Source organism: Salvelinus sp. IW2-2015, linkage group LG13, assembly GCF_002910315.2.
Source record: "Salvelinus sp. IW2-2015 linkage group LG13, ASM291031v2, whole genome shotgun sequence".
Taxonomy (NCBI): domain Eukaryota; kingdom Metazoa; phylum Chordata; class Actinopteri; order Salmoniformes; family Salmonidae; genus Salvelinus; species Salvelinus sp. IW2-2015.
The window spans coordinates 12,028,606-12,046,886 of NC_036853.1; the positions used below are offsets into that span (position 1 = coordinate 12,028,606).

The 18,281-nt window shown below is 42.9% G+C and overlaps 1 protein-coding gene across 2 annotated transcripts; it reads left to right on the top strand.

The window, feature by feature from the left end:
* Positions 1 to 213: 213 nt before the first annotated feature.
* Positions 214 to 17,817, top strand: LOC111971179 (guanine nucleotide-binding protein subunit alpha-14). Of its 2 annotated transcripts, XM_070446128.1 has the most exons (9): positions 214 to 550; positions 934 to 1,091; positions 11,169 to 11,353; positions 11,442 to 11,593; positions 13,581 to 13,709; positions 14,453 to 14,582; positions 15,145 to 15,298; positions 16,288 to 16,431; positions 16,726 to 16,814. In XM_070446128.1, the coding sequence occupies exons 2-8, from the start codon at positions 944 to 946 to the stop codon at positions 16,404 to 16,406; spliced, it is 1,017 nt and encodes a 338-aa protein (XP_070302229.1). In that variant the 5' UTR covers positions 214 to 550; positions 934 to 943; the 3' UTR covers positions 16,407 to 16,431; positions 16,726 to 16,814. The 2 variants fall into 2 exon arrangements, with proteins under 2 accessions (XP_070302229.1, XP_023853736.1); XM_023997968.2 differs by lacking the exon at positions 16,288 to 16,431 and having other exon boundaries at positions 220 to 550; positions 16,726 to 17,817.
* Positions 17,818 to 18,281: the final 464 nt, after the last annotated feature.

The window sequence follows — 18,281 nt, forward strand, 5'->3', positions numbered from 1 at the left end:
GCAATCTTAATATCTGATACCTGTTGGAGAGTGCATTAAAGTCCTGACTAACCGGTTCTGCCTGCTGAGACAAAAGATTGACATACAGAAAGTTGGATAGGGAGAGGAGTGACCGATACCTGTTGTGCCATTAATTTCACACCAAAAACACCTTTAGAATGATTCATATGTCTATTGACACTGTAATTATACATAAGAAATGTTCGTTTGAAATAGAAAAAATTATGAGTAACCTACTCCAACAAAGTCTGAAAGTATTTATTCTAGGCTATGTCCCCGAGGGACTTCTCAATTTGGTGTTCTCCACTGACTGAGAGTGTTTCATCAAACTATATACTCTGCATATTCTACGGAACGCGTAGACCTATTCACGGATCTGCTTACTTGTTTTAGATGAACAGTTATTGAAACCTGGAAATACTCTGTCATGCTTCAACGGAAACGTCATGCAGTTAAACAAAATATATTAGAGACACGGGAAGAATGGATCGGGCGCAACGAAAGTCTGGTGTAGGCCTATCTGCTTTACAAGGCGTGTGACACATTGAAGGTAAATCGTTTTGATTAAAACATATGACTTATTTGTTTTTAATAACTTCCATGTTTGTTCGTGACAAGAATTGTCATAGGTTTTCTAACGGGAAAGTTAATTGTGATTTAACGACCATAATAAAAAAGGCAATAAAAAAGTAGAGTAAAATCAATCTGTGTTTGATTGAGACTCATTTGCGTGTTTCAATGGTATAAAGAAGCAGTTTGAGAAACATGCAATGATCACTTTTCTGATTCTGAGGAAAAAAACACCACTCCTAATTTCCCGGTGCACAGGAGAACGACTATATTCGGTGCACTTGTCTGCCAACTTTATTTGGTTTAGCCTGAGAAATATAGTATGCCTATTTATAAACACATCTTTTTATCTACCTATTTTAGTGAGTTTGACATGGCGTGCTGGCAATGGTGCCGTCGGACCTGCGTTTGTTTCCTGGACGATGAAGAGAGGCAGACTATTGCTATTGACAAGGAGATTCAGAGGATTCTCCGAAAGCAGAAGAAGAGAGAACGCAAAGAAATCAAAGTTCTTTTACTCGGTTAGTAGCTCCACCTTCTGTCTTCCTTTCTATGGACTTGAAATCTATTATGTTTATTATAGCCCACAGAACGGTCATTGCTCACCAGTATCATTGCTGTCATCACAAAATGTGAAGTTTTTCTTCCTTCACTCTTTGGTCTAATAACGTATTATTGTTGAATAAGGACAGACAAAATGAACAGGAATTTGAAGCCTTCTTTCCACCCATTTAAACCCATAATGAGAACAGCCAAATTAGGCATTTAACTACAAAAACAAACAATGTTTTGAGAAAGAATGTATTATATTAGATAGGCTACTGAGGACACCATGAATGGGAGTACAAAATCCATTTAGTGGGTAGGAATGTATGAGGTGTACACTTAGACCTAGATTTAATCAGATTATATGTTAATCTGCGATAGAAGACACCTGCATAGCTGATGTTTTCAGGCAGGTCACTCAGGTGAGTACTGCCTTGTATCACACAAGGCAGTATTAGACAGCCATCCATGTCTGAGGATGTCTGGAGAGGACTTGGGAACCAGCCACAAGGAGCAACAGTGAGCGGTGTTACCTTCAAGTTGGCTTTGGTTTTGCTAGGGAGTAAAGCATCTGCCTATGGTTCCAAATGTTGTATGTTCGAATCCAGCAATAGAAAGTTGTTTTCAAATATTTGAGTTTTAAACCTATCCCCAACCTTAACCCTTACCTTAACCATTCTGAGTCAATGCCTAACCTTAAGAATTCTGAGTTAATGCCTAAACTTAAGAATTCTGAGTTAATGCCTAAATGTAACTTTGGAACGATACAGAGAAGTAACCAAACACTTCGAAATTTGAAGTTTGGAACAACTTTGAAATCTTACATTTGAGAAACATTCTTCTTACCAAACCACATTACCTTTGTTTTTTAGGTGTTCAGAACAAGGTTAAGAGTAGAGAAAGCTTGTTGGACACTAAGAAAGCTTTGTTGTAGAGCATTTAACACAAAATCCGGGGAGGGGCCAGCTGAGTATAAGACTGTGTCATCTGCATATAAATGGATGAGAGAGCTTCCTACTGCCTGAGCTATGTTGTTGATGTGAATTGAAAAGAGTGTGGAGCCTAGGATCGAGCCTTGGGGTACTCCCTTGTTGACAGGCAGTGGCTGAGATAGCAGATCTTCTGACTTTATACACTGCACTCTTTGAGAGAGGTAGTTAGTAAACCAGGCCAAAGACCCCTCAGAGACACCAATACTCCTTAGCTGGCCCACAAGAATGGAATGGTCTACTGTATCAAAAGCTTTGACCATGTCAATAAAAATAGCAGCACAATATTGCTTAGAATCAAGGGCAATGGTGACATCATTGAGGACCTTTAAGGTTGCAGTGACACATCCATAACTTGAGCAGAAACAGATTGCGTACCCGAGAGAATACTATAGACATGAAGAAAGCCAGTCAGTTGTTTATTGACATGTTTTTCCAACACTTTTGATAAACAGGGCAAAATAGAAATAGGCCTATAACAGTTAGGATCAGCTTGATCACCCCTTTTAAATTAAGGATGAACGTGGCTGCCTTCCAAGCAATGGGAACCTCCACAGAAAGGAGAGACAGGTTAAAAATGTTGGAGATAGGCTTGGCGATGATAGGGGCAGCAACCTTAAAGAAGAAAGGGTCTAAACTCTAAACCATCTGACCCAGATGTATTTTTGGAGTCAAGTTTAAGGAGCTCCTTTAGCACCTCGGACTCAGTGACTGCCTGCAGGGAGAAACTTTGTAGCGGGGCAGGGGAAAAAGAGGTAAAGCATCAGGGATAGTAGCATTAGAAAGGGTAGGAGATGAGGAAATGTTGGACGGGCAAGGAGGCATGGCTGAGTCAAATAGGAATCCTGACTTAATGAAGTGGTGATTAAAGAGCTCAGTCATGTGCTTCTTGTCAGTAACAACCACATCATCAACATTAAGGGACATGGGCAGGTGTGAGGAGGAGGGTTTATTCTCCATGTCTTTAACCGTTTTCCAAAACTTCTTGGGGTTAGACCCACAGAGAGAGAACTTAAAGTAAATAACTTTGGCCTTCCGGATAGCCTGAGTGCACTTATTTCTCATTTGCCTGAACGATAGCCAGTCAGCCTGAGTATGCGTGTGCCGAGCCTTTCGCCAAATGCAATTCTTGAGGTGGAGTAACTCTGCAAGATCACGGTCGAACCAGGGGCTGAACCTGTTTTTAATTATCATTTTATTTATGGGGGCGTGTTTTTTTTTTTTTTGTAGTTTTTATTAATTTTTTTTTTACCCCCTTTTCTCCCCAATTTTCGTGGTATCCAATCGCTAGTAATTACTATCTTGTCTCATCGCTACAACTCCTGTACGGGCTCGGGAGAGACGAAGGGTCGAAAGCCATGCGTCCTCCGAAGCACAACCCAACCAAGCCGCACTGCTTGGTTGGGTTGTCCTAATAATTGCTCCCACAGTTGATTTTTTCAAACCAAGCTGCTTACCTATTGCAGATTCAGTCTTCCCAGCCTGGTGCAGGTCTACAATTTTGTTTGGTGTCCTTTGACAGCTCTTTGGTCTTGGCCATAGTGGAGTTTGGAGAGTGACTGTTTGAGGTTGTGGACAGGTGTCTTTTATACTGATAACATGTTCAAACAGGTGCCATTAATACAGGTAACGAGTGGAGGACAGAGGAGCCTCTTAAAGAAGAAGTTACAGGTCTGTGAGAGCCAGAAATCTTGCTTGTTTGTAGGTGACCAAATACTTATTTTCCACCATATTTGCAAATAAATTCATTAAAAATCCTAACATGTGATTTTCTGGATTTTATTTTCTCATTTTGTCTGTCATAGTTGAAGTGTACTATGATGAAAATTACAGGCTCTCTCATCTTTTTAAGTGGGAGAACTTGCACAATTGGTGGCTGACTAAATACTTTTTTGCCCCACTGTAGGCTGTAGCAGTTTGGGTCTAGTGTGTCTCCCCCTTTGAAGAGGGGGATGACCGCGGCAGCTTTCCAATCTATGGGAATCTCAGACGATACGAGAGAGGTTGAACAGGCTAGTAATAGGGGTTGCAATAGTTTCGGCAGATAATTTTAGAAAGAGAGGGTCCAGATTGTCTAGCCAGGCTGATTGTGAGGGGGTAGCTTTTGGCAGCTCTTTCAGAACATCAGCTATCTGGATTTGGGTGAAGGAGAAGTGGGGGAGGTTTGGGCAATTTGCTGTGGGGAGCGGAGGGCTGTTGACCGGGGTAGGGGTAGCCAGGTGGAATGAATGGCCAGCCGTAGAAAAATGCTTATTGAAATTCTCAATTATTGTGGATTTATCTGTAGTGACAGTGTTTCCTATCCTCAGTGCAGTGGGCAGCTGGGAGGAGGTACTCTTATTCTCCATCGACTTTACAGTGTCCCAGAACTTTTTGTAGTCTGTGCTACAGGATGCAAATTTCTGTTTGAAAATGCTAGCCTTAGCTTTCCTAACTGCCTGTGTATATTGGTTCCTAACTTCCCTAAAAAGTTTCATATCACGGGGGCTATTCGATGCTAATACAGAACGCCACAGGATGTTTTTGTGCTGGTCAAGGGCAGACAGGTCTGGAGTGAACTAAGGGCTATATCTATTCCTAGTTCTAAATTTTTTGAATGGAGCATGCTTATTTAAGATGGTGAGGAAGGCACTTTTAAAGAATAACCAGGCATCCTCTACTGATGGGATGAGGTCAATGTCATTCCAGGATACCCCGGCCAGGTCAATTAGAAAGGCCTGTTCGCAGAAGGGTTTTAGGGAGCATTTGACAGTGATGAGGGGTGGTCGTTTGACCGCAGAACCATTACGGATGCAGGCAATGAGGCTGTGATTGCTGAGATCTTGGTTGAGGAGAGGCATGTGTAGCCGAGTGATCATAGGGTCCAGTGAGTAGCTAGGCGAGCTGGAGGCACGGCGATTCAGACAGCTAGCAGGCCGGGGCTAGCAGGCTAGCAGATGGGCCTCAGGGGGACGTCGCAACGGGAGCCTGTTGAAATCACGTCGGACGGTTACGTCGGCAGACCAGTTGTGATGGATCGGCAGGGCTCCGTGTCAGCAGCATAGGGTCCAGGCCAATTGGCAAAAGAGGTATTGAAGCCCAGGAATTATCTGATGGATCTCTTCGGCTAACTGGGAGATGGGCCTAACTGGTGCTTGCTTCGGGACAGAAACCCCCTCGGACGGTTACGTCGGTAGACCAGTCGTGATGGATCAGCGGGGCTCCATGTCGGTAGCAAAGGGTCCAGGCCAATTGGCAAAAGAGGTATTTGAAGCCCAGGAATTGCTTGATGGTGTGTCAATCAGAGTATGTGAGTGGAGTGGAGCTTGGAAATGCCGCTCATCACTCATGGAGTGCACCATGTCCTTTCCAACCTCTCCGCAAAAAAACGCTCATTGATCAAAGGAAAAAAACTGCAGCTCCAAATTCGCTCCAAGTGCGACACAATGGCTGGTAGGGACATTTTGTTGTATTAAATCTTTATAGTCTATAAATTGTGCATATAGAATGTTACATACTGAGAATTAAATACAAATTTTAAACAAAAAATAACTTATTAGTGCCTTTCAGTTGTAGAATTAACTTCTAGAAACATGAGTTTGGCCCGTCTGTGGCTTCAGGCTCGTACGATGGTGCCTGGAGAGCAGGCCAGCAGCGAAGAATATCCTCTCCTCACTTGCAGAGCCACTGGTGCTGCTAAACACCCAATTGGCCACTCTTGCCAGACTGGGCATTGATGCAGAGTTTTTCTTTTTTTCGGGTAGGCCTAAAGGTTTTTAGGCAAAATAACCCAATCAAAACAGAGAGCTCCTTGAACGTAGGAATATGCCAGGCCTATTGGGCCAAAATCAATTATGGCCTATTGTATAGATAATAGAACAAAAATGAACAAAACGTTGAAGAGATCTGATTTTTAGTTTATAAACACTTTGCTACAATGAAACACTTAGTTATCGTCCCACCTCGTTCCTTTCTTTTAGCATGTGCACGTATTAAGTACACCATCATGCCTTGGGGATATGTGTCTTTTCAGATTCCACAATGATTCTTTAGTTGTGGACATTACATCACCACACTCCCTTTCTTGCTCTCGGTCCTCATCTTTGTAAGTCACCTTGATTTAGCACGTGCGTGTTCTATCAGTTTCTTTCTGAAAATATTTAGCGAACTCCATGACAGTAGCTAAAGCAAGGGTCTATAGCAGCACACAAGTAGACTACAAATGCATGCTGGGCCCGGGCAGGCCCTGAGCTCATGAAGTGACCGCTACTGGAGCGCTACTGGAGGGAAATTGGAAGGTGCGAGAAGGCTGGCCCCAGCCTTTAAGAACCTTGCTCCTCGCTCCAGTCAAATTGGGCATGCTCCGCTCCACTCCCATTCACTGGTGTCAATGCAATAGAATCCTACTCCGATGTGTTCTGCCTACAACAAAATCTCTTGCATAGTTAGTTTTATTTCGGTATGTTGCATTGAAAGTGGCTAATATTACGTTGATTTGATCACAATTGCCACAGTAAAGAGAAATGTTGAAAGTGTTAACAGGGAAAACACCTAGAAGTGGTCACCAACCTTTTCTGAGTCAAGATCACTTTCTGAGTCAAAATGCAAGTTGAGATTTAAATAATTTGCTTTCTATTTTACTGGACTGATGTTGCCTGCATCTGATGGTCTGTCCCAGCGGAGGGAAAGAGCAGCAGATTGAGGGTCCGCCACTCAACAGCCCTCGAAATATTCCTCGATATTAAAAAAGACCCAAGCCGCTAATAATAATAACAACGGAAGCATACAGATCAACTTTCCTACTCATTCATTACTGCTTTAGTGCTTGTTGTAGCGCTGAGTGGAAATAGGAAGAAAGCGCATTTTATGGCTAATACAAGCTCATAGCTGTATTCGTTGACAGTCTCTCTCTAGTCATAGTTTTAAACATTTTGAAATCTCACAGTATCAACTTTGCTGTAGATTTCTTATGCCTGCTACTTTACTGCAGACACGATAATCTGAGCCATCCAATTGGCCAGCGGTAAGCCTATAGTGCACTTGATTTGCTCTCTGGGCCCGGGTGCACCTACTGCCAACAAAAAAAGGAACACAAGGCTTTATCTTTGGGTTTTTTACAGAAATGTTTGGCAATTGACTAGGAATGCCTTGTGTTCTAGAAAGTTGAGTGAAGTTCAATCTCGTCCTTCTCTCTGTGGGCTGATATTTCTGCGTGTGGGGCCTGGTATAATTGTATAATGACAGGTGCCACTCTGGTTTTTACCTGGTTTTTACTCCAACATTTCACTTAATTTCGTTTTAAATTTGCATAAAGTAGAGCAGAGCTCAACTTTTTGTACTGCTCCACTAGCAGGGTTCTCGCCGCTCATCTTCCCACAATCCCCCGCACATTGCTCTGTGTGCCTTAATTTGAAAATGAATGGGGGTGGAACTTCTGCTGAATTTGTTGTTTGACCTGACAAGGGCCTCCGCTTGACAACTCTTCGCTGAAAAAAGACTGGCCGCTTCGAGGGCATAGGTGTGAACGTATTCTAGTAAGTATACATTTTGAAAAGGAAAAAAATAAACAATGTACTATTTATTGGGGCCTGGTATAGGCTAGTACCTAGTAAAGGGTCTGAATACTAATGTAAATGTGATATATATATATATTTCTTTTAATTTACAAACATTCTAAAAACCTGTTTTTTCTTTGTCATTATTGGGTATTATGTGTAGATTGTTGAGGGGAAAAACGATTTAATACATTTTTGAATAAGGCCGTAATGTAACAAAATGTGGAAAAAGTCAAGGGGTCTGAATACTTTCCGAATGCACTGTATATGGAAGGTAATTTTGAGGGAGGACATTATGAAAAGCTTCTCCAGTTCTAGTCCCTAGAGAGGAAAAATATGAAGAAAGTGAGATAATAGCAACATACTAGTCATGGTTGTCTTGCTAATTATAATATAATGAATCCTGTTTCTTTTTTATGTTTTCTGTACTCAGATATGGCGAGCTTTGAAAGTCTGTCCTCAGATGAAGTGGTCCCAATGCATGTCCCAAGAGACTGCGGGCACATTCTTGTATGCCATGGGTTGTATGTGTACTTATGTTAGCAAAGGTTGTATACAACAATACAGTTAAAAGTCACACACAATGTAGGCTACAAACCTATTACAACTGGAGCAGACCAATCCTGCTCCTGGAGTTATGCTGGGTGTGCAGGGATCTGTTCAAGCCCAGTACTAACACACCTGATACAACTTATCAAACCTAATGAGTTGATAATAATGTGTATTATTGCTGGGCTGGAATAGAAGTCTGCTCACCAGGTAGATCAGAGTGTGGAGCAAGGTTGGCCACCTCTGGTATGGACTAGTTTTTGTTCAACTGAAAGTATGCTTTAGTAATAATAGCCTACTTACTAAGATGCCTAACATGTACGAACAAGTTAACATATAATTTCAAAATGTACAAATAAACTGAGTTGATTCATTCATTGTTGATTCATTGAAGTAAAGTTAAACTTGTTTAAATTGTTAACTTAAAACTGTTATTCAAGATGAACTAGTGTCAATGTTCATTAATCACAGATCACAATTCTGCAATAAAAAGGGGTGAAGGGGATCTGTCTTTAATGTGTCTGTGTTTCTGTGTTCCTTTTTCAAATTAGCATGAGCTTTTTGTCCAGTTGTGAGCTCTCCAATCTGTTTTATTTGATTGTCACTCTGTCTCAGGATATCAGCCATGTGAACCCATTTTGCAGCTTATTATATTAGCATGCATCACCAATGCAGCCAGAGGCCTGCAGTATAAAAACATTAGTGGCCTTATGGGCATGTGCAATGTGCCCTTGTCATTGTACATCTGAAGCAGAGAATAGCTAAACTCACACATTGTTTTAGGTACTAGTCTGGGAAATATTGCATTGAGAGACCTTTGTCCATAGATGCCACATATCAAGTTTCTTGCAGATTGGTCATTCGGTGCCAGAGTGGTAGCGTTTTAAGTGTTTTTCACAAAATGCGGAAAGTCCATAATGCCCGGACCTTATGGGTCCCTGAGGCAAATCTGTTCCTTGTAAGTAGATGGACCTATGTACCGAATTTCATGACTTTAGGTTAAACGTTACCTTTCAAATTTTGCATTTTCAATTACTTGTTATTGAGCCACCATCTGGCCATTTAATGTAATTTTGTAAATGCCAGATCTCTATGGCAAGACGCATCATTCACCCAAGTTTTGGCAAAGTCGTGCCAGTGCTGTCTTGAGATATCACATGTGATGAAAGTACGAACATACTAGCGGACAGAGACAGATCCACAGTCCCTTCCCAATTTCATCGTGGGGGACAATGATACCAGTAGATAATATATACAAGGCTAGGCATAAGCCAGATTTCGTACATGATTTTTCTGACATATGAAATTGTTTAGTGCAAATCCAATCCTTGTATTCTAGGTACAGTACTGTACATGAAAAAAAGGAGCTAACAATTTGTAGGCTAATTCAAATGTCAAAATGGAAAATAATAGGGCGTGGGAAGCATTGTAATTCTACCGTGTTTATTTGCTGAGAATGATTTTTGGATACAGTGACAAAATCAGAAGGTCAATGGGATGGAGGAGGATTGCAGAGGTTGTTGGTGTTGATGGTGCACAACAATGTTTGCAAGTCAAAGCCACAATTTCCTTTACTCAAAGTACAATTAATGTGCATTTTACATGTAGGCCTATGTATTTTATAGGAAGTGAGCTATAATAATCAACGTCATGACACAGGTATAATGAAAGAGCCATAACTAAGCTAAAATATATGAGGATCATAATGTTAAGATACCATAATCCAATTGGTAGCATATTACATGGGAAATTGAAGTGTTTAATTTACAATGTTATAATGTGTGTTACTGGTGAATTCTACACTTCGGTGGGCAAATTTCACAATTTAATTAAGTCAACACATTCACAAATGGTGGCTTTGATCACAGTTTTGAAGTTTAGGTTTAGTTCATAGCTAGCTAGCAGCACAAGCAAACACAAGCAAACGCCAATCTCTCTTCACCCACCATCAACACCAACAATCTCTGCAGTCCTCCTCCATGCCATTGACCTTCTGATTTTGTCTCTGTATTCTAGCAAAATTACATCATATAGAATTGGAAAACCAGACACAGCGATGATTGGCTTTCCTCAATATATTTTGGGGGATTTGCTTGCTCGGAACAAATGACAAGTTAAACTACAGTATGTTTCATGAACGGAAGATTTTAAAGCAAACATCTGCTTCTCACTTGATTGGTTAACGGCAGTGGCCGCGTGACATTTGCATAAGTTGACCAGAGCTTAACCTTTTCAACTGAACCAGGTACGAGCACTCTCACATCTTCTGTCAAATAAAAACTCAACCATTTGAAGAAAGGGGAATAAAAGGTGAGGAACTAGAGAGATTATTAAATGTTATTACATTTATTTATTAGCCTGCACATAAACCCAACGTTTTGACCTGAAGCCTTTGCAAAGGACTCTCTGGACAGGATTTATTTATTCGAACCTTAGTAGCCTGCACATAAACCCAGCATTTGACCTGAAGCCTTTGCAAAGGGTACTTTGGACAGGACAAGTCAGATATGGAATAAGTTCTCAAGTGTAATAACTGTATCATATCCAATTAATTAGGCTACAATAAACTACCATCCTGACTTGACGGTGGCCTAAATCTGTAAAACCTGTCAACTTCACGAAAGCTTTAGTTTATGGTTAACTATGCATTCCTCTTAGGCGTTTACCTGAGGGCTGTTTCCTCTCATAGCAGGTTTGTCACTCAGCCTGGTCTCATAGACTAGACATAACATAGTAAACGTAAATGATGTTATGTCCACCCGTGAGTCCAGGTTATATCACTAGGCAGATGGCTGGTATCGCTTGAAAGCATGTGTGAGGTTTTGAAAGTTTCCAAATGCAAATTCGAATGGTGTAATGATGACTCTGACTCTCTTCAGTGTATCAACAACTTATTGTAACATTGCATTGTTTAATCATCTTCTGAGAAGTGGACATATTGTTCTCCTCTCTGACTGTCCACTGGGCTGTGTGTCCTCAGGCACGGGGGAGAGTGGGAAAACCACCTTCATCAGACAGATGAGGATCATCCATGGAAGAGGCTTCTCTGAGGAGGAAAGACGGGACTTCGCCAAGCTCATCTACCAGAACATCTTCACAGCTGTGAAGGCTATGACCCGGGCCATGATTACCCTCAGACTGCCCTATGCCTACCCAGAGAATGAGGTCAGGGTCTGGTTACATACTGTTCATTCAAACTGGCCTAACCATGAGTGAAAGGCACCCTCTGTAGCATCTATCTATCTGCCCTCAGATGTATGACAGGTGGGTGCAGGATGTGGATGTCTCTGTCACCCAGCTGGACAGAGGCAATGTGGATGCTATCCGCCATCTCTGGGCCGACCCAGGCCTCCGGGTCTGCTACAGCCGCCGCAGCGAGTACCAGCTGTTGGACTCCACAGAGTAGTGAGTACCACCAGTATCTCTTGGTCTCGCTCTGTCTTTTTCTCTCTCTGTCTCTCTCGCCGTGGGACAGATTTACTAAGCGTTTGCCCCAGGTGCAATATTTGCTAAGTTTGCACCTGCTTTTTTCAGTAGAGGCTGAAAAACAAACAAAATGTTATACCTTAATAATCACAATGAATGAAAAAAACGATTGTTTCATTCACAAAACTGTGTCCCCATTGTACAGCACTGTGCATTGTACACTGTCCTTATCAACTGCAAAGTCCATGATGTCCATTGGAGGGGGCTAGTTCTCCACAAATACATGCACAACCAGATCTCAGCCATGTTAAAAACACATATTCACAAACAGCCATCTTGTCCGGCACCATTTGATTTCATTTTATAAATCAAATCAAATAGCAGAGAGAACAGTCTATGGCTTGGGTGGCTGGAGTCTTTGACAATTTTTTGTGCCTTTCTCTGACACCGACTGCTATAGAGGTCCTGGATGGCAGAGAGCTCGGCCCCAGTGATGTACTGAGCCGTCCTCACCAGCCTCTGTAGCGCCTTTTGGTCTGGTGCATTGCAGTCCGTTCCAAGCGGTGATGCAGCCAGTCAAGATGCTCTCAATTGTGCAGCTGTATAACTTTTTGAGGATCTGAGGGCCCATGCCAAATCTTTTCAGCCTCCTGAGGGAGAAGAGACATTGTCGTGCCCTCTTCACAACTGTGTGGGTGTGTGTGGACCATGTTAATTCCTTAGTGATGTGGACACTGAGGAACTTGAATCTCTCGACCCACTCCAATACAGCCCCATCGATGTCGATGTGGGCGTGCTCGTCCCTCCTGTTCCTGTAGTCCATGATCAGCTCCATTGTCTTGCTGACGTTGAGGGAGAGGTTGTTGCCCTGGCACTACTCTGCCATGTCTCTGACCTCCTCCCTATAGGCTGCCTCATCACCATCAGTGATCAGTTCTACCACGTCGTGTCATCAGCAAACTTGAAGCTGGTGTTGGAGTCGTACGCAGCTACACAGTCGTGGGTGAACAGGGAGTACAGGAGGGGACTAAGCACAAACCCATGAGGGGCCCCCATGTTGATGGTCAGCGTGGTGGATGTGTTGTTGCCCACCCTCACCGCCTTGTGGTAGACCGTCAGGAAGTTCAGGATCCAGTTGCAGAGGGAGGTGTTCAGTGTTCAGTCACTGGGTCCTGAGCTTGGTGATGAGCTTGGAGGGAACTATGGTGTTGAATGCTGAGCTGTAGTCAACGAACAGCATTCTTACATAGGTATTGCTTTTGTCCCGTTGGGTGAGGGCAGTGAGGAGTGTAATACGGACTGCGTCATCTGTGGACACGGTCACAATACAGATCGTTTCTCAAAAGTATACTTTTCCACTTTCCACCCATTCTTGAAAGCTACCCAATAGTAAAGTTATTTTCCTTTTAGAATTAATTTACTAATTAAGTTGAAATTGAATAAATTGATACAGACAAAGTCAACAAGTTGATATCAGAGTAAATGATGCATCACATTACGAGAAAATGAAATAGGCCTAATGTTGGACTGCTATCTGTCCCTGCCCGTCTCCCCTCCTGTCCTCTCTCTCCTTCTCCCTGCTCTCTCAGTATTTACTCAGCTAGCTCTGAGTCATTATAGCAGCATGATAAGAAACATGCACACAGTCAGTCAACATCCAATAAATGACAGGTTGTGTCAACATAAACCATTAAAACAATCATCCCAACACAGTGGTAAGGACTCCATGTGCCTTTTTCTAATTTCCCAGCTCAATTCCTTCTGCACGACTCAATTTGTGTTGATTGTTGTTGTATGTAATATACAGTTGATATTACATGTCTCATGTACAGAATGAACTTGCTACTACCATTGTCATTACCATGGGAAAGATAATTGTATCACATTTTTTGTGTTCTCTGTCTTTCTTTGTCTGTTTCTCTCTTTTTTTGCCCTCTCCCTCTTTCTCTGCTTCTGTCCTTTCCAGCTACATGACAAATCTGGACCGCATATCAGCCCCAGACTACATCCCCACTGCTCAGGACATACTGCGAGTTCGATTCCCCACCACCGGCATCCATGACTACTCCTTCACTGTGGAGAAAATCACACTCAGGTGGCCACACCCTCACTCATATCACTCAGATCGCTCACCCTGGTCTCACCCAGACTTCAAGGGAACTAATAGAACACCAGAGCTGCTGATGAGATCGTGGACTACGCTATAGGCTATCTTTGATATTGTCTGACTCTACCCTTGGCTGTTTTAGACACAGTGGAATTACAAGCACATACAATCACATTACACAGACAACTTGCTGGAAACATACACATTTATTTTTGTGCTTTTGAACGTGGCGATGTCATTGTTTTTTACGAAACCTTTGTGTTATTAATATGAAAGTTTCAGCTGTGTTCAGGTGGGGTGTTTTTCACCACCCCTGTTGTGAAAGGTTGGACTGTAATTTGTCTCTGTAATCAGGCAGGCAGGATACAGTGGGATAGAAATGGTGAGGTATCAATTATGGCCTTTTTTAGAGCCAAATGCTCTATGAGGCTCATTTGCATGGGGACTTGGAAACTGTGAAAAACAGGTTTGATGTGTGACAGAAGGAGAGAGAAGAAATAAGTCTCGGTATACACAGGAGGATATGCCTCTCAGCCTTTCTCACAGTGTTAGCTACACCTCAGACACTTCTAGCTCATTAACAACTCTGACCAGCTGCCTCGTCGAGACAAGGCCCCTGCCATGCGTGGTATCACAAACACCTTATTGATAAAGGTCACAATGGTGTGTTTGTGTGTGTGTGTGTGTTGAAAGATGCTCTAATAGGTGTTTCTAACTTTCTCTCTGGGTAGGATTGTGGATGTGGGTGGACAGAAGTCAGAGAGGCGGAAGTGGATCCATTGTTTTCAGGACGTCACATCCCTCATTTTCCTGGCTTCCCTCAGCGAGTACGACCAGGTCCTGGAGGAGAGAGAGACCGATGTGAGTACCTGTCTGTCTTTCTGTCTGTCTGCCTGTCTGATTGTCTCGGCCTGCTTATCTGTCTTACACGCTGGCTGCCTGCCTGTCTCTGTGTTTCTGACTGGCTGACTGGCTGACTGCCTGTCTGTCTCTACCTGTCTGACTATCTGTCTGACTATCTGTCTGACTATCTGTCTGACTATCTGTCTGACTATCTGTCTGCCTGCCTGCCTGCCTGCCTGCCTGCCTGCCTGCCTGCCTGCCTGTCTATCTGTCTGTTTATCCTCTGTGTTGTCCTTGGCCTTCATTTCATGGCATAGTTTGTAAGTAAACATTGAAACCTCCGTTTTCTATCCAGAGGTTTTTCTGGCCATGGCCAACAGGTTTCACTGTTGCGTATCAAAACCTGCTGCCATACCACTATCTCTCCAACCCTCCCTCCCTCCCTCCTGACCAAGGCTCACTAAGCCGCTTATCTTTCCTGGCCACTTTTGAGTCTCTCTCTAAATTCATTAACCTCCACTGTGCCCCTGCCCCCATATTCTCTCCTCTCCCCCCTCTCCCTTCCCTCTCCCCCCATTAGAACCGTATGGAGGAGAGCTTGGCTCTGTTCTACACCACCATCCATTCCCCCTGGTTCCTCAACACCTCCATCATCCTCTTCCTCAACAAGACAGACATCCTCGCTGATAAGATCCAGGCGTCCGACCTGCAGAAGTACTTCCCAGGGTTCACAGGTAGGTCTACACACACACACGTGCATACACACACACGTGCACGCGCACACACACACACACACACACACACACATCCCCTCCATCGAGGTAAATAGCAGTGTGATGATGGATGTAAACTCATTGAGTCACATCCTTTGGTGTTAGTTTTTCTTTCTCAGAGCGATGGAGTTGTAGCTAACTGCTGCTTCTGGCTGGAATAACAGAGACCTTATGACAGGGTTCCCCAACTGGCGGGTTTTTGCATTAGTGTTGGACATGTAAAAAAAAAACTGTAAAACCACCAGCAAATTAGCTCCAAGTGATTTTAGTTTTCAAAATCCGTTCCAAAGTATTCCCATGCATAATAGAGAGATACTGTATATGTGATTGTGTACATAAGTAAGCAAGGTTTGAAATGATTGTTTTTGTCAAATATTATATCTGTTTGGGCTTCTTGCGGTTAGTTTTCAGTCTACAAATGATTTGTAATTATGTTCCAGCCCCTTGACCATCCACGCTAGAATCTAGTTGATGCCCTGCCTTATGATATTCAAAAGTAGTTTAGAAAGTCATTTCAAACCTCTTTTGAAAGGGATTTCATAGGGTGAGTTCTCACAAGAATACATAACCATGCTGGCTATAGCGAAACCAGTAAACATAATGTTCTTTAAGTACCAAATCATTGTTTCTTAATGCAGGGATTATTGTTTCAGCAAGGGTTTAATGTGTGATTGATTTCATGTGTATTGTGTGGGCACATAGTTTACTAACGATGTGCCTCCACTGACGGGGAAGGAAGGTAGCCGAGCTTCTCTAGAGCTTCCCCACCACACTTCCACTCCCCCGGCATGTTGCCCATGGCAACTATAAATACCCTGCACTTTGCATCGCCAAGCCATCACTCCAGGGGGTTTGGGGAGACGTTACTCCTTCCTCCATAAACTCTGAATTGAAGTTTTGTTTATTGTCACATACACCGCATTGGTGCAGTGAAATGTGTTGTTTTACAGGGTCAGCCATAGTAGTACGGCGCCCCTGGAGCAAATTAGGTGCCATCAACAGATTTTTCACCTTGTCGGCTTTCGTATTCGAAACCAGCGACCTTTCGGTTATTGGTCCAACACTCTAACCGCTAGGCTACCTGACGCCCTGAGGTTAGGTTCATACATATTGGTCGTTTGATGTAAAGTTGCTATTTTAACTTTTTGTGCTATAACGTTGCGATGATAACATTATGTGATGGTTGCCTTAGAACATATTTAATGATTTTTGTACTTCTGTACTATCTTGGGATTTTATCCTTTGCTTTTCATCTTTGTTTCTATTGGCCTCCAATTTCTCTCCCATTTACCTACACCCCCTGACCTCTTCTCTCCCCTCTCTTTCTCTCCTCCCTCATCTCCATCTCTTTCCTGCCCCCTGTCCTCCCCCTCACCCCACACCTGAAGGAAAGCGACGTGATGCTCAGGATGCTATGAAGTATATCCAGAAGATGTATACGCAGCAGACTCGCAGCCGGGACAAGAAGGAGAGCAAGTGGCTGTACCCCCACTTCACCTGCGCCACCGACACCAACAACATCTGCAATGTATTCAATGCCGTCAAGGACACGATGCTCCTCAAGGTCATCAAGGACTATGGGGTGATCTGATGGGCCTTGGGGCCCTCCTGCCTGGGGAGCAACACTCAACCAACACTCAGGGCTGAAGAGACTCTCCCCTGATCCCTTCCTCGCTCACTTTTCTCCTCTCTCCATCTCAGCGCTGGGGATGGGAATGCTTTCTGGCCAAACCTTCTTATTGTAGGAAGGAATCTCAGACAGAATGGACTCCTGAACACACACGCACACACACACACAGTACAGGATCTGATCATAGGTTTTTTCCCCCTCTGGTTGTTATTGTATAATGTTGTGCGCAAGGTCTTGAAGATGCAGTGCTCTACCAGTGCTTGAAACTGGACTAGAGATGTCATGAAGTACTGTGCCTCCATTATGTTAGTGATGACTTTAGCAGGTGGAGAGGAGAACTCTATAGTCCATATGTATCACCAACACCACCATGTTGATAGAAAATGCCTCTGCTCTAGAGATCCCTACAGAAGCTTCCACTCTGTGTGTTGAATGAACGCTACTGTACACGTGTTGTAGTCATTACATAACATAATACACCATTTACACTAATACGTTTACACTTATGAGAAGGTGCCACCAAAGAAGGCTTGTGTAACATTTTGTGTTTGCTTTGTCTTTTAATTTGTTTTATTGGTTGATAGCTGTATATTTCTCGCTGGATTCCAGGTGTGAGGTGAGGTGTGATGAAGGCGGGAAATGTGAGAGTTGATGGGTTCCCCTGACACAGTATGTTATGCAATGCAATGCTGTACTACACTGTTAGGATTCTTGGTTTGGTTCATTGTGGATGTTCTTGTCTCTTCCCATAATGTGCTTGCTTTTCGACCAATCACTAACTGCTATACATTGAGTTCATATGGGAACAACAATACCAGTGAATCAATACATTGCCCAACAAATCAGAGTCCTTAAAGGGATAATTCAATGTGTCATTTTGTAATTTGGGTGGTTTCCTTATCCTGTAGCAGTCTATGTACAAGGTATGACAGTAATCCATGCTTTGGTTTAGTTTCCCTGGCACTGTTTCCAAATGCAAATGTTTTAGCATTTGTGGCACAAATCCCATTCAAGTCATGGGACCGATTATGTAACGGTCGTTCTCCTTTAGGGATTGGACCAAAGCGCAGCGTGATAGTTTGACATAATGATTTATTTAAACAAAGACGAAACACAAAGAACACTTGAGAAATTACAAAATAATAAACGAAGTCAACAAACCTGAACAAACGAACTTACAATATACGAAGAACGCACGAACAGACTACATACACGAACGAAAAAGTCCCGTGTGGTGCGACATACACAGACACGGAAGACAACCACCCACAAACAAACAGAGTGAAACAGCCTACCTATATATGATTCTCAATC